The 22184-nt window shown below is 44.3% G+C and overlaps 1 protein-coding gene across 1 annotated transcript in view; it reads left to right on the forward strand.

Annotated features, from left to right (window-relative positions):
* Positions 1–22184, forward strand: part of tgfb2 (transforming growth factor, beta 2) — a 38451-nt gene that overhangs the window by 12380 nt on the left and 3887 nt on the right. Inside the window, exons 2-6 of the mRNA XM_069171961.1 lie at positions 14073–14236; positions 18748–18880; positions 19009–19119; positions 21404–21578; positions 21976–22129. Of these exons, the coding sequence (XP_069028062.1) occupies positions 14073–14236; positions 18748–18880; positions 19009–19119; positions 21404–21578; positions 21976–22129 (737 nt within the window). The remainder of the gene's footprint in view (positions 1–14072; positions 14237–18747; positions 18881–19008; positions 19120–21403; positions 21579–21975; positions 22130–22184) is intronic.

Below are 22184 nucleotides of genomic sequence, written 5' to 3' on the forward strand. Positions count from 1 at the left end.
TGTTGAACAAACTTTTTAGAGATGTGTTGCTGCCATCAAATTCAAAATGAGCACATATTTTTCATAAAACTATACAATTTCTCAGTTTCAACATTTTATATGTTGTGTTTGGTCTATTTGCAATTAAATACGGGTTTATGGGATTTGCAAATCATTTCATTGTTTTTATTTACATTTTACACAGCGTTCCAACTTTTTCAGAAACAGGGTTGTAGCTAACTAACTAATTTTGAAAGCTGACATCATGTGGGAGGAGGCGGAGTTTAACGTCAGCCTGAAGGAACCCTGAACTTTCACAGCATTTTGTTCTGGCACATTAAAAAGGACCTATATCAAAAAGGCACTGCACTAACAAACTAACCAACCAATGGAATAACTAACTAACTAACTAAATGACCCTGATCTGCGTCGGTGTCACAGAGGTGTAAAAGTAGCATGTTTCCTGCAGCTGTGAAGGAACATTAAAACTAGCCGACACGTGATCAGAGGATTCAGACCCACATGAACCAGCACCATGTTTTAACAGCACAGTCAGAGGATGGTTAAAAGATTCTGGTGTTTCTGTTGATCATCGGACTCCAGTCTGATATTCATAAAACATCCAGAGGTCTTTTCTTCTGCAGCCATCAGTCACACAGCTCCTCCTCTCTCTGCTCAGGTTGTCTAACTTTAAATCGTGTATTCCTCGACATCTGAAGGGTCAGAACAGTGTTGGTGACTTTATTAAACTGTTTAAATAATTCTAATCTTTTTTCATGTTTTCATGAAGTTGAATCAAACTGAGACGAACTAAAAGACAAATATCGTAGACTTTTATGATGGAGTATATATGATGTGATTTTCATAGATTGGATTTCAGGTTCTGAACTCTGAAGCCTTTAATAATAAATGTTCCCAGTGTCTTTAATCCAGATCGGCTGTTTCTATGAAGATGATCAGAGTTCATCACCTGTTTAAAGATTAATCTGTTTATGTTTTGTGGAAACGTTATCATATCAAACATGATGGTTTCATACAGAGGACGTCAATCTGTGGACAGACTCAGACTTTCCCCTCCCTGCCTGTCCTCTATAGAACCACGTGTGACTATTATAATTCAAACCTCATAGAGAGGCACTGATCTGTTGTGTGTGTGTTTATGTTGTTGCTGGGTCCTGGTCCTGTTGTGTGTGTGTGTGTGTGTGTGTGTGTGTGTGTGTGTGTGTGTGTGTGTGTGTGTGTGTGTGTGTGTGTGTGTGTGTGTGTGTGTGTGTGTGTGTGTGTGTGTGTGTCCTCTGGTGTATAGTCTTTCGGAGCTGGTATTTTTAGTTCTCATGGATTATGTGTGGAGTTGTGTTCAGTCTCCAGTTGGCAGGTGTATCAGGGTGGAGACATCTGCAGACAGGCAGCAGCTCACATTTCCTACTGCAGATCTCTCTCTGATCCGCTCTGACTCCGTCTCAGACGTTAACGTTTCTCCTAGACACCTCCTGTCCCCCCACCCTCCCGTCCTCTCCCTGTTTTCTTCATTTCCTCCTGCTGCTGTGTGTCTGTATCCGTCGGCTCCTATCCTCTGTGCTCTTCATCATTCCTTTCCTCCTCTTCCTTCTCTTTGTTGCCACCTCTCTCAGTTTGTCCTCTTTCCTTCTCCGTAAATCACCTCCTTAAGCTCCACTACCATCTGATTGGCTGTCACTGCAGAGAAATCCTCATTCTTCAGCAGTGAAACCATTTAGTTCATGTCACATCACTTCCTGGTTTTATTTTCCTCTGGGAGAGTTTGTTAAATACCAGAATAAAAGACCAACAGTATTCATGCATGAGTTCTTCTTTTCAGAATAAGATGCTGCTTCACTGAGTGTCCATACGTCTATTTAGAGAGACAGAAGTAAAAACAAAGACGTGTGCGTGTGCGTGTGTGCGTGTGTGTGCGTGTGTGTGTGTGCATGTGTGTGTGTGTGTGTGTGTGCGTGCAGAGCATAGCAGATGATGGATGTCCAGTGGGGGTGGGGGGGTCGCATGGATGCTCCCAGCTGTCTCCACTCTCCGGTCTAGCTGGTTCTGCTCACAGGTTCTGAGTTGTGTTACCATCAGCTGTTCCACTGATTCATGCCAGTTTGTTGTATCATCGACTACCTGGACAGCATGGTTAGTGAGGGTGGTGAAGGGTTAACTGAACCGGAACCCTGACCCAGTGGAAACACAGGTGGTGATTGATCTCTGTTCTCTGGAAGAGTCTCCGGTTCTACTGAGAGGAACATTGGAGGGAGTTTGGACCTTTAACTCATGAGACGGATCTCCAGGACGGCTTTCTGTCACCTGGGAAATATTCTTAAAATCCTTCTCGTGTAGAACCATCTCCCAGTTCTGGTTCTCCTGTGGAACCATCTACCAGTTCTGGTTCTCCTGTAGAACTAGCTCCCGGTTTTGGTTCTCTTGTAGAACATGCTCCCGGTTCTGGTTCTCCTGTAGAACATGCTCCCAGTTCTGGTTCTCCTGTAGAACCAGCTCCCGGTTCTGGAATGTTAGTCTGATGAAGAGAGAATGTTGGTCTGATGAAGAGAGAACATTGGTCTGATGAAGAGGGAACGTTGGTCTGATGAAGAAGGAACGTTGGTCTGATGAAGAGGAAACATTGGTCTGATGAAAAAGGAACGTTGGTCTGATGAAGAGGAAACGTTGGTCTGATGAAGAGGGAACGTTGGTCTGATGAAGAGGGAATGTTGGTCTGATGAAGAGGGAACATTGGTCTGATGAAAAAGGAACGTTGGTCTGATGAAGAGGGAACGTTGGTCTGATGAAAAAGGAACGTTGGTCTGATGAAGAGGGAACGTTGGTCTGTTGAAGAGGGAACGTTGGTCTGATGAAGAGGGAACGTTGTGACAACATGATGACCGTCTGTGTGTATCAGCATTAGAACCAACAGACCAGAACATCAACTTCTTTTCATCACCTCCAACCCTCCTCATGGCCAGTTCCCTCCTCACATCCCATCCCTGCAGTTTAACTCTATACTTGTATCAACCTTCACGTTGTCGTGTATTTCACATGATAAATAATTTACATCACGACTATCTCCCTCTGTATCTGTTTACATTTCCGTTCGGAGTGATTGTTCTCAGTAAATGTGCAGACAGTCTTCTCCCGTTCTCCTCCCCTGAGCATGTCACACAGAAGTGAGAAATACTCAAAAGTAGGTCAAATACTTTTCCCCCCGAGTCAGTCACAGCGTTTTCAGCCTGCAGGCCAACGTTTCGTCCATATTTCCATTCTCCAACGGTGAAAGTGATCCTGTGGTAGTAAACAGTCGCATCCGCTCATAAATCGGACTTTGGGGGAATTTACAAACAGGCATAAAAATTTTTTTTTAAAAAGAACACAACATCTCCTCACAATATACAAAGCTTACTGTATTTCATTATCATCAAGATGTAGCAGTGGAGGTCTCCATGGTAACTGGCATGTTTTAAGATGATAATGATGATGATGTCAGCACCAGAGCCCACGACCAGCGCCGAGGAGACGCATATGGACCTCTTCATGCCAGTACATCTGCTAAAGCAGTCACAGCTGAATTCCTCACAGTTCGGGATCACAGCGTAATTATTTCACAGCAAATGTTTTCATTTATGTCTTCCCGCTCTGAGTCGGCTATAATGGAGCTAAATAATATAGTTTCCACCTGCTCAGGTCATGAAAGAGAGCTAAGTTTGGAAAATCTAATTGGAAATAGTAAAATCCTTCCACGGCCTGAACGGGTAAAAAGAGCTGCAGTGGAGTATTGACTCTGCCTCCGTCCTCATGATCTCCTTCCAACTCAAACAGTTTCGGCTCACATTGGTTCTTCCTGTCTTCACATGTTTGCCCACTGCAGGTGTCCTGCTCGGCCCGGCCAACAGTATAATGACCCTTTCATGTTGCAGACTCCAACTCTCTTGACAGTGTGTAAAGTAGCCTTGTAAAAGAGAGGCCAGCTGAATCATTACATCCCCCCCTCAGAAACGGTGGACTCCGCTCGCAGTGGAAACACACAGTTTGATCAGCTGCAACCTGAAAGGAACACATCCACATTCAGGAAGTGTGTCTGTGGTCAGCTGAGGTCAGCCGGGGAGCTTCAGCTAGGATGACATCACACACATTTAAATGCCTCTCTGGGCTTTAGGAAATTCTGATCATATAAAATAATTAACCTTGTTTTTTATTCTGGTGCTCGGGGTCTGGGCTGCAGGGGTTTATTTTATTGTTGCAGTACCGTTAATATCCACCGGGGTGATGCTGGGATACTAATGTGTGTGAATTTAACACATATTTCCCTCCAGTCCTGCACAGTAGTTAATATATGAAACAAGAAGTGAGCCTTAACATCAGGAGAATACGTCCTCTTCTCACTCAGAAGGCGGCGCAGGTTCTGGTCCAGGTTCTGGTCATCTCACGCCCAGACTACTGCAACTCCCTCCTGGCAGGTCTACCTGTTAGTGCCATTCGTCCTCTGCAGCTCATCCAGAATGCCGCAGCTCGACTGGTCTTTAACCTCCCGAAATTCACTCACACTACTCTGCTACTCCGCTCCCTTCACTGGTTACCAGTAGCTGCCTGCATCCGCTTCAAAACATTGGTACTTGCGTACCGTGCTGTGAACAGATCGGGTCCAGTCTACACCCAGGACATGGTCCAACCTTACACCCCAGCCCGCTCACTCCGCTCTGCATCTGCCAATCGGCTTGTTGCTCCCTCACTGCGAGCTAAACACTCTACAAAATCACGACCGTTTGCTGTCTTGGCTCCTAAATGGTGGAATGAGCTCCCCAATGACATCAGGACAGCGGAAAGTCTGCACATCTTCCGCCGCAAACTAAAAACACACCTCTTCCGACTTTACCTTGAATAGGTAGCACTTTAGTAGCGCTTAAAATGACACTTACTTATAGCACTTTGTAGTTTGGCTATCTTGAAGAAAATTGTACTTTCTTAATTTGTTGTTGTTCTGAATTTGTACCCTCATGGTTGAAATGCACTTATTGTAAGTCGCTTTGGATAAAAGCGTCAGCTAAATGAAATGTAATGTAATAACAACAATAACCTCCTTATTCAGCATTTCCTTTGATTTAAAAAGGACAAACTTTGATTTAGATCTTTTGTATTTTTACACAGTTTATTAGATTCCTAACGTAGTTTTCTGAAGACGAGGTGGATGGGCCCCCCTCCTCTGGTTCTGGTTCTGGTTCTTCCTGTGAGAGAGGAGGTTTCTGTTTCTGGATGGGGTTCTGTTCTTTCTCACTAAAACACTGTAAGGACTGATTCACCACATTAAGTACCCTGAGATGATCTATGTGATCATTTGGCACCACAACAGTAAAACTGAATTACATTGAATCAGTTTAATGTACATAATTACCCCCCCAATAACTCTCATCACTTCTGTTGACCTCCTTTATTTTTTTAACCTGTTTCTAAAATTCAAGAATCATTTTATCTACCGAACATCTCCGGCAGTAAGAGGTTTTCAGTGATGTCAAAAGCCGTGCTGCTTGGTTATTATTGCATTCAAATGTCCCTTTTTTAATCCCATCAATACAAAATTGAATCCATACAGGAAGAATAAGACTTTATCTAGCCTGTTACAAATAATATTTTTGGACATTCTGTGTTTGGTTTATAAACGTTCCCTTTCAAGGCAGCTGGAATCACACCAGAATTCATCATATCAGTTGTTGAAGTCGACTTATTCATAGTGTACATTTAAAAACAGAGGTCAGTCCTCCTGTTAAAGAAGAACTGCAGCTCTGTCAGCGTGAGAGGGAGGACCAACAGAAACAGCAGTCCAGGAGTCATATGGAGATAAAAGCATCTACAACTCTTTGTGTGACATGAGATCATTAAAAGGGTTTTGACCTTGAAAAGAGCTTCAGTTGGTTTGATGGCCGAGTTGTTGTTTTTTACTGCCACACGATCGCAGGCAGCTTCTCTGCAGAGGTTTCACATGTAGAGCGAAGGTCCGTACGAGAGGCAGCTCTGGGTTTCAGTGTGACGACAGCGGGAAGAAATGTCAAAATGTTGTGTGGAACAAACCATGTGAGGCGTCAGGTTACTGTAATCCAGTTTCCAGTTGAATCTCCTCCTGATGTGGTCGCCTCCCGTTTCTGAAGGAACTCACTTCATCAGCTTGTTTTTACATCAGACCTGCTTCTTCCTCCAAAAATGATGTGGTTGATTAGCTAGCTTTATTTTTCACTGCACTGTTCACGACTGCGTTCCTGATTATTTTTGGAAATAATTCACTACGATGAGGCTTTCTTTGTCCACTATGTTTATTTATACATTTATATTCAGTCTCTTTCGTTCTACATTCGAAGAATCCTCTGTTCTGTTTACAAACCCGGTTCCAAAAAAGTTGGGTTGCTGTGGAAAATGTGAATAAAAATAGAATATGATGATTTGTAAATCCCATAAACCCATATTTAATTGAAAATAGACCAAAGGCAACATATCAAATGTTGAAACAGAGAAATCTTTTGTTTTGTAAAAAAATATATGCTCATTTAGATTTTGATGGCAGCAACACGTCTCTTAAAAAGTTGGGACAGAGTCATGTTTACCATTGTGCTGCATCAGCTCTTCTTTTAACAACACTCTGTGGGCCAGGTAACCTAATTAGTTATCAGATGTTCCACAAGGTGTTTTTTTTTTTGCGTTATACAACTGTTCCAGTCTGTTGTTGATCCTGTCCCAACTTTTTTGAGGCGTGTTGCTGGCATCAAATTCAAAATAAGCACATATTTTTCAAAAAACATTGCTCAATTTTAAATTAAATATGGTTCATGTGATTTACAAATCATCACATTCTGTTCTTATTTACATTTTACACAATGTCCTAACTTTTTTTGAAACAGGGTTATAATATATATATATACATTTATATATTTTATTAAAAAAAAATTAAAAAATAATGGACAAGGCATCAGTTCCCAAACCGTGATCTGGGGTCTGGGACCAGGGGTCTTTAATGGGACATATTCAGAATGATATATAGTTTAATATGGTAGAATAGTATTAGGCAGAAGTGACCTCAGTTAGACTGGTTAAGAATGACTAATCACAGGTTTCAGTCTGACCATTATCAGCTCCCCGTGTGCGGTGCGGCCTGGCTCTGTTTTCACGTTACATTAGAGATGGAAAGGTGGTAGCGAGCCAGAAATGCAGCCCTGTCAGTGGTGCTAACTGTGCGCTGCAGGGCGGAAGAGGTTTGTGCAGCCAGTGGTTTTCTGCTGACAAAGCCACCAGTCAGGAGTATGCAGGCCGGGGGAGGAGAGGGGAGCCAAACACAGCACTCCCAGGCCTCCCACTCCTCCCCCTCCCTCTCCTCCTCCCCCTCCCCCAGGAAGACTGCCTTTGATGGATCCTCACACAGGTTTACTGAGAACTCTGAACTCCTTCACTTACTGGTTTTGTTATTGAAGTGGACAGAGAGGCCTCCACTGCACTGTTTCAGATTGGCCGTGTCGGCATCATGCGAGGCATCCCATAATGCACATGAGAAACCTCAGCAGAGAATTCGGTCCAGTGGAGCTCCGTCTCAGATGTTTGATGTCAGATCTGTGGGCAGGACTATAAACTGTAGCTGCTGTAGTCAATGTGTGGGGCAGAGGGGGATGCGGGGGGTGCGGGGGGAGGAGGAGGTGTGATGATAAAACCAGACGTCCTGATGGAGCTTCAACACAGAGAGAAACACTCAGTCTCACTACGTCCACCTGAAACCGACGGACCGTTTCACCTCTCTCCCATCTGAGAGTATAGCTCAGTCTGAGGCTGTCCAGTCAGACCCCAACATAGGCCACGCCCACCGAGGTGATGTCACAGGAAGTCACCATCAGGCGGGTTTTAACCTCAGTCATCCGTGAGACAGAGGAGATGTGCTTCTGGTTTCATTAATGCTTATGAAACCTGTCAGGTCACTAACACTCAGTCTGCAAGCGCGATATGGATCAGATGAGGAGACTTCTTCCTCCGACTGGTTTTCTGCGGCCCGGAGGATCGTCATGAACTCACCTGCAGACAGATGCCTCCAGGTGTTCCACATGTTTCCTGTGAGAAGACACGTCATCAGTGAATGTTCTGAACAGACAGATCTGTGTTTCTACATGTTCCATATGAAATATGTCTGAGAGAGAAATGATGTTTGTCGATAAAGACGCTGCAATAAAAGACAAATACATTTGTTCAGTTAATGTCATGATGAGATATGAAGAGGAGCAGACGTCTCGTATTCTTGAATTTAAATGAGTTTTTTTTAAATAAAAAATGTGGCTCATCCTTTACAGAATTACAGTTTTGTTGTTTTTCCAAATGAAACTGAAAAATATTTGGTCACTACAGATTTTGAAGTTCAAATGCCAGCAGTGAAATTCTTTTATTTCCATTTGTTTCTTTGGATTCTTTAGCTTTAGCTGTGCAGCTCTCGGGTTTCTTTAAAAATGTTCCCACCACAGACGCGATGGAGTCGAAGTTTCCTGAAGCTCGTGAGCTTCGTCAGGACTGAGAGCTGCCCGCATGATCTCGGCGTCTCGCTGTTAAACTGATCAGGAGTTCTATCTGAAGACCTAAACATAGTTTTCATATTTCATATTGGGTGTTAGAGATTGTATGGAGGAGTTACTTATGTCATCTGTATGTTCAGAGTGTCCTCTGTATGTTCAGAGAGTGTCCTCTGTGTGTTCAGAGCGTGTCCTCTGTATGTTCAGAGAGTTTCCCCTGTATGTTCAGAGCGTGTCCTCTGTATGTTCAGAGAGTGTCCTCTGTATGTTCAGAGAGTGTCCTCTGTATGTTCAGATTGTCCTCTGTATGTTCAGAGAGAGTCCTCTGTATGTTCAGAGTGTCCTTTGTATGTTCAGAGCGTGTCCTCTATGTTCAGAGCGTGTCCTCTGTATGTTCAGAGCATGTCCTCTGTATGTTCAGAGAGTGTCCTCTGTATGTTCAGAGCGTGTCCTCTGTATGTTCAGAGCATGTCCTCTGTATGTTCAGAGAGTGTCCTCTGTATGTTCAGAGTCTCCTCTGTATGTTCAGAGCATGTCCTCTTTATGTTCAGAGCGTGTCCTCTATGTTCAGAGCATGTTTAGCCTACGTAGCTCCGCCCCTGATCTGTGAGGTCATGGGGATGATGAGTAATGAAGTGGCTGATTGCAGGAATCACAGTGTTGGCTGAGTCTCTCGGCTCTCATGTGACATCAGCGTCTCTCGGAGGGAGTAAAAGAATGGCATCCATTCAGCTGTGTGTGACATGACATCACCGGCCTCACTACTGTCTCAGCCCCATCATTGTGATGAAGTGATGAACACACACACACACACACACACACACACACACACACACACACAGACCACAGTGGCGCCAGTTGTGGTGGATCATTTTCATGTCAAGTTTGGATGAATCAGTGGCAGTGTGAGCTGATGCTGCCGCTGCAGTGGTTTACTTTAAGAGAACCCTGGAATCTCCTGTGCGTGCGTGCGTGCGTGTCCACAAAGTTTAATAAAGAAAGTTTAAACATTTGAAAAATACATTCAATATTTTGAGGTGACGAAGACACGATGACACGATTGTCTGTGTCCACTGAGCAGATCCGATTGTGGTTCTGGTCCACGGTACCAGATCTGGTTACCTTACCGTGACAACGGGACTCACTGCACCTCAGTGTTGTCATACCTTTTCACACAGATGGATAAAACTGAAGTTTTTGTCATCCAGCTACTCAATAAATCTCCACGACAAAGTAGAAAAATATTTTAAAAATCTCTCATGAAACCTGTTTTCCCTCCAAACCAGGCTGCTGACTCACCTGTTCCCTTCAAACACCTGGTTTGAGAGTTTATACTTAACGAGCTCGTTAAGGACTGCTAGCATAGCAGTTAACAGCGGTCCGTCAGATGTTCAGTTACTCCTCTGCTCCTTTACTGGGAATGGTTCTCGTGATGAACGTAGTCTTTTCACAGCGAGGCTCACTGAGATGTAACCATGGAAACCCATCAGCTGCAGTAGATCTACTCAGATCCGGTAGCCAGTGCTGACTGGGCCAACATCCCCGTGTAGCTGGTTTATATCTGTATCTGCATGTCAACGTGATAGTTGTTTACCACGACAGCTTCGGGTGCAGGCGTGTGTTTCCATCTTCAGCTGTGTGTCTTATGAACAGGTGTGCACACATCCTGTCCTCTGTGAGTCTGACTTCAGGTCACCAGAGGACACGCAACAGGAAGCACAGCACATCTAATTCTACCTCAGTGTGTTTGTCAGGTCAGGGCTCCCTGATCCACTGCAGAGACAACTCTAACTCCTGGGATTAAATGTTCCCTGATTTAGAATCAACCATACTTGGTCATACTGCAGTCAAACAGCTCTGCAGGTCCTCTGGTGCCATTTCCGCTCTCTATCAGCCCTCATAAACCCATCGGGCTCCTGGTAGAAGTCAGCATGACTGTGAGACAAGGAAGGCACTGCTCAGTTAGAGATAGGTAGTTAGAGATGTGTAGTTAGAGATGTGTTATTAAAGATGTGTTATTAGAGATGTTTAGATAGAGATTATTATTAGAGATATGTTTTTTAAGTGTCCAACTCGCTGTGTTGATCCTCATAGAGTCGATGAGCTAGTGTTCTTCCTGTCACATCATTGTATCTGCCATGCTGCTGAGTCAGCAGGTTTTTTTACACTGGATACTGAGATGCAACTGACTGAAGGATTTGGCATAATAAGCAGAAGTACCAATAAGAGAGCCAACCTCTATTTTAATATATTTATTACAAGCTTCATGCAGTATTTCTTCAAATCAATCAAACTGTAAACTGTGAAGCTCAAATCAAATCTGAATAAAAATCAGTTTATCAGGGTTTGAGTGAACAGAATCGTTTCAAACGAAGCTGTTAACACACCAAAAACAATTTTCATTGTCTTCTTTTGACTGGTAAAACTCTTAGGCTCGTCCATCATGGCATTAATGACATTCAGTGACACACTGAAAAGCAAAAAAATAATTCTTTATCAAAATATTGGCCTGAGCAAAGAAAGCAGATATGAGCCAAGAAGGGAGCTCTGTGTCCATCAGGATCAGCAGATGTGTGCTTGTATGTGAGCTGGCCTTTAACAGCATGTGTCAGTGTGGCTGTAGCCCTCCCCTGAACCTCTGCTCAATGCAGCCAGTGTTGTGTTCAGGCACAGTGGACTCATTCATGAGGCCCCGCAGCAGTTTGGGTAAACAGTCTGCCTTCAGCCGCCTTCCAGGAGATGGAAGTGTGACTTTCACTGCTGACGAATGGGAAGGAAACCAGAAAGAGCATTGTTAGTCTTGGCTTATCTGCCTCGGCTGCTCACACTGTACACTGTTTAATGTTGGCCACTGATCCACTGGAGGGAGCAGAGGGATTAAACATGCTGATGTGTGCTTGTTTAATCAAAGCGTCGCTTTACAATTCATTCAGCTCACAAGCTTCCAATACAGTAAGATGTATTCAGTTCAGTTCACTGTTATTTCTACGGGCACCAAATCACAACAGATGTCATCTCAGAGCTTCACGCAGTCAGGGAGAGACATTCCAGTGTCATCAAGACAAACTGAACAATACAACAATTCAACAGGAGGGACAGATGGAAGAAAGTAATCCTTCAAACAGAACCAGAACCAGAGATGTAGAACATCTGCCAACAGAACCAGACCTCAGGCCTTTTGAGAGAATGTTTGATGGATTGATGAGACGAATGTTAAACTGTTTGGAAGACAATTGTCTCGTTACATCGAAACCAAACACTGAATGTCACAAAAGGAGCATCTCTGTATGGGGGGGGCCAGCGTCAGGTGACTCACTGAGTCATAAGGGAAACATGAACTCTGCTGTCTGACAGACGATCCTGAAGCGCAACAACAGGTCATCAGTCTGTGAGTTGAAGCCAAGTATCAACCAGAAGTGATGTCATCGTTGGTTTGTGAACGTTATGAATCCTCCAGTTCAGATTCTGTCCGTCACCATCTTGCTAGTTCGGAGCGGTTTGGAGCAGGAATTGACCATATTTGGACAAGTTGGGGGAGGAGCCAGCGGTGGATCTGACTGATCTGATTGGAAACCTGACAATACTACATCCCGCCCACCGATAGCTGTAACCTGACTGCACCACAGACCTGTCAATCAAACAGACACGCCCCAAAAAACAGGTCTTTTTTACGCTTATCTTCTAATGAGTGAGGGATTATTTTCAGATGGACCTCCAGAAAATTAATAAGAAGGAGTGACTTTAGGTAACAACACCAAGATAACTGCTGGAGAATTAGTTTAATTTTTTTTACAAACCATTGGTTTGTGAATGTGTGTGAATGGAAAACAGTGTAAAAGTGCTTTCAGACCAATAAGGTGATAATGCCCTATACAAATGCAGACCATTTACCATTTACAATTTACCATTTGGATTTAATGAGAAAAGTTGAATGGGAGTCTATGGAGCTTGGAGCCGACCTCTACTGGCACTCAGTGGTATTGCAGTTCAAGACACTTCTACATCGGCCTCATTTTTCAGACCAGAAGCTACGAACACTTTTATATCCAGTCTGTGGTCGAAGGTCAAGAGTAACTGGGTCACACAGCTAGTTAGTTCACCTCTGAATGATTCAAACAGAACCAAATGAAAGTTCTGGAGTGCCCCTGTCAAAGTCCAGACCTAAAGCTCACAGAGATGCTGCCCACAAACCCTCCAGTGTGTCAGACTGTGTTCTCCAGTTATTGGAGGGGTTTGGCTGCAGTTGCTTCTGCTAAAGGTAACACAAATATCTATTACAGTTTCATATTGGTGATTCAGCTATCATATAACCTTTCTGCTTCAGTACATATATCATTTAAACTGTCGTTGTTTCATGTTGAATTTAGTTTGCAGATGTGACTCAGAAATGCACACAGAAACAGAAGAAACCAGGAGGGTCAAACACTTTTTTATGGCACTTTACATGTATATAGACTGAGCTGGAGCTCTTGGGACAGGTTGAAAAGAGAAAAAGCCAATACAGTGAAAACTTTCAGGTAAGATAAGGAGAGGAATAGACAGTGTGGAGACAGCCATGCTGAAACTCAGCAGCAGAGATATTTGTTAAGTGGCTGTGAGAATCCTGAGAGTCAAAGGCTGAATCAGAAAGAAAAGCTTTCGGTCTGTAGCTCCTCTTTGCTCTCTACTCAAGCTAAGATAAAGTATTTCATGCCTTCATCCTTGCTGATCAGAACAAACAGGAGCTGTGTGACTCTCCATCGGGAGAATTGGACAAATATCGATCCATAAAAGAACCACAGTTATGAATCGTTTGAACTTTTAACCAAGACATTTAGGACAGTTGGTCCTCAAAATCCTTTTAAGACCAACAGTCGATTTAGACCTTTTATTCATTTTCTGTCTTTGAAGGTGTTCAAGGGCATTTCTTTGACTATTCTGTGTCAGATCTATTGGCAGGTCAGCTAAACATTTCTGGTTGTAAAAGAATTGAATTTTTAAAAAAACGGAGTTTATCCACATGATGAACTTCAGGCCTGGAGACGGACAGGCACACACCAGATAAATGCAGGGTAGGGCCTCCCTCCGCTCTCCTAAATTCTTCTGCATGGAAACATCCTGCAGATTTGTCACCAGGCCACATGTTTCCATCCTCGGCGGGGCAGGTCTGGTGAGTCTGAGCCCACTGCAGACTCACGTTTCTGGCTGACAGCAGTGGAACCCACCGAGGTCTGCTGCCGTAGCTCATCCTCCTCAAAGAGGGACGTGTTGTTTGTTATAGCTCCTCTCTAAAGAGGGTTCAGTCCTTCTACTCTTTAGAAGTGATGCAGTTTATTCTCATTCATATAAAGTTATTCCTTCAGTGTCACTTAGGGTTATCTGTTCTGGATTGATGATTGTTTTTGCTCTGAAGAACATCACAGAGAACCTGTTGTTCTTATCTTCAGCTGGTTTTGCTGGTTGTGATTCTGATCCATTAATTTATCCTCATGTCATCTGATGATAACTCTACATGTGATCATCAGCTCCGTGCTTCAGTACAGAGAACATGTGTAACAACGCTTCCTCTCCTTCTCCTCCTAGACGTCATTTCTCCGACACACTTCAACCCGTACTTCAGACGGCTGACGTTCGACGTGTCCTCCCTGGAGAAGAATGCCTCCAACCTGGTGAAGGCCGAGCTGCGGATCTTCCGTCTCCAGAACCCTGGTGCCCGAGTGTCTGAGCAGCGCATCGAGCTCTATCAGGTAATCTTCAGGTCACATCCAGAGACGCAGAGATCTATCAGAATGATTCAGGAGGTTTATTTGTGTCATTCAGGTTTAAGGATCGTTGTGTAACATTTTTTTTTTATTTTGATTTTATACACTTTATTAATCCCCGAGGGGAAATTTCTTCACTACAGCAGGGGGGCTCTCAGGGGTGAGCTGCTGCAGCAGGCTGCCACTAGCGCGGCGCCAGGTAACCTGACCTGAGGTGCATGTTTTTGGATGATGGGAGGAAGCCGGAGAACCCGGAGAGAACCCACGCAAGCACAGGGAGAACATGCAAACTCCGCACAGAAAGGCCCAGGACCGGATTCGAACCCGGAACCTTTTTTGCTGTGAGGTCACAGTGCTAACCACTGCACCACCGTGCCGCCCTGAACATCAACATTATCATAATTAAATTGAAAGACAAGTGTAGATGTTGTTGTTTTTAAAGGGGACATACTAATGTGTTGTTGTTGGTGATTTCATTGTTTGAAAAGATGATTCTGACGAACATTTGAAATGATAGATTCGGCAGTAACAGCCTGACAGGTGAAGAACACCTGAGGGTGTGAACAGATGCAGGTGGAACATAGAACCAGTTCAGCCCTCACTGGAGCTGCAGAAACCTTCTAGTGGTTACTGACCAGTTCAACCAGCAGGAGAATCTGAGGTCGTCCATGTGTTTCTACAGCGGGAAACCAGGTGTTTCTGCAGCAGGAAATCAGGTGTTTTTACAGCAGGAAACCACTTGTTTCTACAGCAGGAAACCAGGTGCTTCTACAGCAGGAAACCAGGTGTTTTTACAGCAGGAAACCAGTTGTTTCTACAGCAGGAAACCAAGTGTTTCTACAGCAGGAAACCAGGTGTTTTTACAGCAGGAAACCAGGTGCTTCTACAGCAGGAAACCAAGTATATCTACAGCGGGAAACCAAGTGTTTCTACAGCGGGAAACCAGGTGTTTTTACAGCGGGAAACCAGGTGTTTTTACAGCGGGAAACCAGGTGTTTCTATAGCGGGAAACCAGGTGTTTCTACAGCAGGAGACTCTGAGGTCAGAGAGTCCACCAGGTGTTTTTACAGCAGGAAACCAGGTGTTTCTACAGCGGGAAACCAGGTGTTTATAGCAGGAAACCAGGTGTTTCTACAGCAGGAAACCAGGTGTACTCTGACTTTAAAATTCTTCCTCGTAACGGTTCCACTAGTCTCCAGTACGTGATGTACATGTTTTCAGTAATAGTAATACAGTATCTAATGCTCTGCACCTTCTACATTTTTATCCTACCTCTTTCTTTTTTTACCTCTCATTCACACACACGTACACACACACACACCACCGACCTGTCCCACGACCGACCTGTCCCACCACCGACCTGTCCCACCACCGACCTGTCCCACAACCAATCTGTCCCACCACCGACCTGTCCCTGTTCAATTACTTTATTATAATCTGACTTAATATTTCACATCTTCTGTTATAAACTGTTTTCCATTCGGGACGGTTACTGCAGGTGTTTACACTGCGTACCATGATTCACCATGTTAACACTGAAGCTAACATGTTACTCTGTATCTCCACACAGCATGGAGGGTTTATACATTGTAAACTCTGGGTTTATTGATGGTCGATCATTTCTCAATGCCTCCATTCACAATGTCCTGATACCTTGATGGTCGTGCTGTAAATTATTAATCTGTTATTGAAATCTGAAGGAAATCAGGTGTTTCTACAGCAGTGTCTGACCACCTTTATCATATTTTTCATTTGATAATGCTCCAAATGTTTTCGACGGGTGACAGGTCCGGACTGCAGGCAGGACTCTTCTACTACGGAGCCATGCTGTTGTAATATGTGCAGAATGTGGACAGGAGTCAATGGACAGACTGTTCAAATGAACCATTTCATACCACCCCTCCCCCTTCCCTCCCTCTGTCCCTCCCTCTGTCCCTCCCTCCCTCCCTCACTCTTCCTCATGAGTTCAGACTTTGAATCAGTGACATTAGTTTATTTTCCACAGCTGGAACTTTGGCCCTCACCGCTGGGTTTCCCCCGAACCTGCAGCTCATGAGAACTTGTAGGTTTCCACTGAAGTTTAAATATACATCAGTGAGAGAGGCCTCATGCTTCATCCAGACTCAGACTGATCTGCTCACACTGCTCTACAAACCGAGCAGCTAAAAGAGCTTCACTGTCACTCCTTCAGCTGATTATTAAAAAATCCTCAGTGGGAGGCACTTTATTTGTACGTCTGCTTCTCTTATCTTAAAATCATGATGTGACATCATTGTTGTCTTTTCCTGGTTTTGAAGGTATTACGGTCACGGGATGTGATTTTCTGAACCGACTGATATGGTTTCATATTTTTATATTCTGCTCATTACATCCACAGTACTGACTGTTGATCAAAGCTCTCATTATGTACTGAATATATGATGTAGTCATCGCTACAGTATCAATATGGAGGTGTTCAGAATAAGGTGATATTAGAGCTCTGAGTCTTCACCACTGTCATATGTGTGTGTGTGTGTGTGTGTGTGTGTGTGTGTGTGTGTGTGTGTGTGTGTGTGTGTGTGTGTGTGTGTGTTCAGTCCTTTTCAGACAGTAGAAACAACGTTACTTCATCCAGTCACTGAACTGACAGCTTCATTCAAACAGACGTGTGTGTGTGTGTGTGTGTGTGTGTGTGTGTGTGTGTGATACGGGAAGTGAAGTGTGTCCTCTGTGTCCCCGGTGTCTCATGTTGGTGGACAGACAGCAGCTGCTGGACCTCCTGGTTCCACCAATGTCCTGTTAGAAAAGCAGTTAGCTGTTAGTATAAAACAACTCCTTCTGAAAGATGTCCTGCACGCTGTCACTTTGTCTTTTACTCCATCTGTCCGTCACCCCGTCTGTCCGTGTGTCCGTCTGTCCGTTCCTGCAGCATCCTAGATATTTACTTCCCGGTCACACCAGTTGAGGACCTGAATGATCTGCCATTTAAATGTGGGCCTGTTAGTTTGGGAGATCTTTAAACGTTAAACCGGGTCCAACAGTAGGACCATCAGACGGGTTTTAACTGTCTTTGCCCAGAATATTAACAGTCTTTAATGTGCTCCCTCTCCCTCTGATTCTGGTTCTGGTTCGGGTCTCTGTGTAGGTCTGTCTGTCAGGTTTCCCAAAAGCCCAACAGGAGGTCCGATAGTGTTTTACACATTAGGCCGACCTGGGCCAACATAAACACATGGTTCTGGAGAACAATCGGATAAAGGCGGTCGGTCCCGGTGTCTGGTTTCAGTCGGACCGCTCCTCCCAGACCTGACCCATCCATCAGCCCACCTCCTCCTCCACCGCTCCGCTGCCTGTGTGTCCTCCATGTTGACTTATTGTGTGTCATGTTTGAACTGTTGTGCATGTTTTTATTAAATCTAAGGATATGGATGAAATATGATCCAGACTTCAGAGTGTTGTAGTTCATCAGATGAGAGTCTCCGAGGATGACTTCTCTACAGATGTTGTGTAACATCCCTCCTCCACACTGTCCACATGCTGTGTCTTTGGACACTCAGCTGTCCTTCTGTCCAAACCAGAGACAACTATCTGTCCAGGAGCTGTAGTGATGAGATTTGCTGCTGGTCTTCATCCAGTGTCACCATGACAACCACAGGATGGACCGAGCAGTGTGCTGCCATTCATCCCAACCAGCAGCAGTCAGCTGATGTTAAATATCTATAAATCCATCAGACTGTACAAACATTCATCCTCCTGACAGGATGTATCTTATTTCATCCGTTCATATCTTTGATATATTTGAATGACGTGTTGGTCGTCGGCAAGCGACAACCAGCAGTGACGTCACCCGTTGGTTTGTGAACGTTATGCAGCCTCTAGTTCAGATTTTGACCGTCACCATCTTGCTAGTTCGGAGCAGTTTGGAGCAGGAAGTGACCATATTTGGACGAGCTGGCGGAGGAGCCAGCGGTGGATCTGACTGATCTGATTGAAACCTGACGATACTACGTCCTGCCCACCGATAGCTGTAACCTGACTGCACCACAGGCCTGTCAATCAAACAGACACACCCCCCAAAAACAGGTCTTTTTGAATCTTATTTTCTAATGAGTGAGGGATTATTTTCAGATGGACCTCCAGAAAACTAATAAGAAGGAGTGACTTTAGCTAACAACACCAAGATAACTGATGGACACATTTTATTCACTTTGGATTTGATGAGAGAAGTTGAATGGGAGTCTATGGAGCTGAAGGCTTTTTGGAGCCGACCTCTAGTGGCACTCAGTGGTATTGCAGCTTAAGGCCTAATTTTTCAGAGCCAGAAACTACGTCCACTTTTATATACAAGACGTGTCTCATTTTGACACCCAGTCACAGATGAACCATGTGGTGGTCTAGGTTGAGGACTCGTTGGACAGCACAACCACAAGAATCTTGTCTAACCACATGATTTCAGTTTTTTGATGCCTCGTTGTTTTCAACAATGTCTCACCAGTCTCATGTCTCTAATTTGTCCCCAGATTTTAGGACATAAAGACCTGACGTCCCCGACGCAGCGATATATTGACAGTAAGGTGGTGCGGACGCAGACGGAGGGGGAGTGGCTGTCCTTCGACGTGACGGAGGCTGTGAGTGAGTGGCTGAACCACAGAGGTGAGTTAGGTTCCTCCATCTCTGCATCTCCTTCCCCTTCATCTGTTTCATGTGTTACATCTCTTATCATAAATTTAGTTTCTTCATCTGTCTCATCACTTCTCTTCACGACTTTGGTTTCTTTACAGACAGAAACAGCGGCTTCAAGATCAGTCTGCACTGCCCGTGTTGCACCTTCGTTCCATCCAACAACTACATCATTCCCAACAAGAGTGAGGAGTTGGAGGCCCGCTTTGCAGGTTATTGATTCACAACAGTCTGTTTCTATTCTTCATTCTTGTCCAAGAGTCCCGTGAAATGACCAAACCATCAATGTGTCAGTTCTTCACTCAGTACTGACTCCGCTTCATGCCTCACAGCCTACTGCTTCCTTCTGTTGGTTAAATGTAGAGCACAGTTTCATTGACCTCCAGAGAGCTCACACGTTTCCACATCACTTCCACTCGCTGGTTGGATGTGTGTGCTGCGGAGCATCATGAGATCTGAAAACACTCGTAGATCAGAGGATGCAGTGAGACCAGTGACTGATGGCTCATGTGGTGTTTCTGATCGTCTCGTTATCATTTTATTTTCAGTCTTGGTTTTAAACGAGTCCGCTCCACCAGACCATCATCACTGTGATCATAGTCTGGATACTCTGTTCAGGCATTGGTCAGGCAGACCACTCAGAGAGCATTAGGCGTGGCTTAGTGCCATCATGTTGCAGTCAAGTCTTGTTTTATAAATGTAGTTGCAATGGTCAGTGCTGATTGGTTAAAGCTGCTCCGATTTTATAAAAGTTTAAGAATGAGCCAGAGGTCTCCGCTGATTCTCCACAGAGTAGTCAGACCAGATGTTCACTCCGTGTTTGGGTCGGGTCGCACCAGGCTAGTTTAAACTCCTCTGAAGAAAAGATTTTATAAACCTTAAATGATAAACCAGATAGATGAGGCAGTTTTCCTGTTGGGGGACAGTTTAGGTCCGTAATACTACTGAATTTATTATTCTTTAAAACCTGTGCATTAATAGTTTCATTATGTCACAAAGGTTCCTGAAACACTTTGGTTTTAATCTAACAAGAAGTTCATTTGTTGGAAACTATTTTCAGCTACAACCCCGTTTCAAAAAAAGTTGGGACGCTGTGGAAAATGTAAATACAAACAGAATGTGATGATTTGTAAATCATGTAAAGTTTTGGAAGTGAAATGTGATCCCATTCTTGCCTGATACAGGATTTTAGCTGCTCAACAGTTCAGGGTCTCCTTTGTTGTATTTTTCATGTCATGATGCTCCAGATGTTTTCAATAATTGACAGGTCTGGACTGCAGGAGGCCAGTTTATCAGCAGACTATTCTACTACAGAGCCATGCTGTTGGAATACGTGCAGAATGTAGTTGGACGTTGTTCTGCTGAAATAAACAAGACCTTCCCTGAAAGAGACGTTGTCTGGATGGCAGCATATGTTGCTCCAAAACCTGAATATATCATTCAGCATTAATGCTTCCTTCCAGATGTACAAGCTACCCATGCCATGTGCACTAATGCATCCCTGTACCATCACAGATGCTGGCTTTTTAACTGAGCGCTGATAACAAGCTGGAAGGTCCCTCTCCTCTTTAACCTGGAAGATGCACCGTCCATGATTTACAAAAATAATCTCAGATTGTGATCCATCAGACCATCTTCCAGTCTTCAATGATCTCGGGTCCAAAGAAGGCAGCGGTGTTTCTGAATCATGTTCTATCTGGTTTCTTCTTTGGAGAGTTTTAACCTGCATTTGTGGACGCAGCGATGAACTGTGTTCACAGACAATGGTTTTCACAAGTGTTCCTGAGCCCATGCAGTGATTTCCACTCCAGAATTGTCTGTTTTTAATGCAGTGCTGCCTGAGGGCATCCAATATTGGTTTTCAGCCTTGTCCCTTGTGTTCAGAGATTTCTCCAGATTCTCTGAATCTTTTAATGATATTATGAACCATAGATGATGAAATCCACTAATTCTTTGTAATTTTACGTTGAGGAACATTATTCTTAGATTGTTGCACTATTTTCCTACACAATCTTTCACAGAATGGTGAACCTCTCTCCATCTTCACTGATGAGAGACTCTGCCTCTCTGAAATCATCTTTTTAGACCCAATCATGTTACTGATCTGTTGCCATGGTAACCTACTTAGTCGTGAGATGTTCCACCAGGTGTTTCATTTATCTTTACACAACTTTTCCAGTCTTTTGTTGACCTTGTCCCAACTTTTTAAAGACGTGTTGCTGCCATCAAATTCAAAATGAGCACATATTTTTCATAAAACAATAAGATTTCTCAGTTTCAACAATTGATGTGTTGTCTTTGGTCGATCTGCAATAAAACATGGGTTTATGGGATTTGCAAATTGTTGCATTCTGTTTTTATTTACATTTTACACAGCGTTCCAACTTTTTCTGAAGCGGGGTTGTACATGTATTTAACAAATAGCTGCAGGATTCATGTTTCTACCAGCATCGCCTGCCTGCAGTGAGATGCAGCTTACTGATCTTGTGTATCCAGGTATCGATGACAGCTTCATCCACGGTGGAGACCTGAAGGTGTTTAAGAAGCGGCGGCACAGTGCTCGGGCTCCACACCTCCTCCTCATGCTGCTGCCGTCCTACCGCCTGGAGTCCCAGTTCCAACACAAGAACCATCGGTCCAGGAGAGCTCTGGATGCTGCATACTGCTCCAGGTACAAACCCCCTCCTGTCACAGCACACTCTGCTCTGACCTCTCCTGACATACGGTCATCTGAAATCTAGCTTCAGGAGTCAGGAGATGTTCTGGGTTAAAGAACAAACATCGCAGCTGACGACCCGACAGGTCCGTTTTGGTCTGACTTCCTGTAGCTGGAGCGGCGCAGATTAGTTTAACGAGCCACAGAGTATGAATGGTTGTGTGTCTGTCAATGTGTCAGCCCTGTGATGAACCCTGACCCTTTAATTAAGAGGACAAAGTTCTCCTGACAACAGGTTTCATGTGGAGTATAATCAGTCTGGGTTGTCCTCCCCTCAGCAGGTTAAAGAGAAATGAGACCATCCTCCCCCCTCTGACCTATGACCCCCACCTCTCCCTTCATCTCTCTGTAGAAATGTTCAGGACAACTGCTGCTTACGCTCACTCTACATCGACTTTAAGAAGGACCTGGGCTGGAGGTGGATCCACGAGCCCAAAGGCTATGAGGCCAATTTCTGCGCAGGGGCCTGTCCGTACCTGTGGAGCGCCGACACCCAGCACTCCAAGGTAACAGCTCACCTGAACATGAAGTGCCTCATTGTACGGCCCCATGATGGTTCAA

This window comes from Embiotoca jacksoni, unplaced genomic scaffold (genome assembly GCF_022577435.1).
Source record: "Embiotoca jacksoni isolate LCO1_2020_lvr unplaced genomic scaffold, fEmbJac1.0.p SCAF_50, whole genome shotgun sequence".
Taxonomy (NCBI): domain Eukaryota; kingdom Metazoa; phylum Chordata; class Actinopteri; family Embiotocidae; genus Embiotoca; species Embiotoca jacksoni.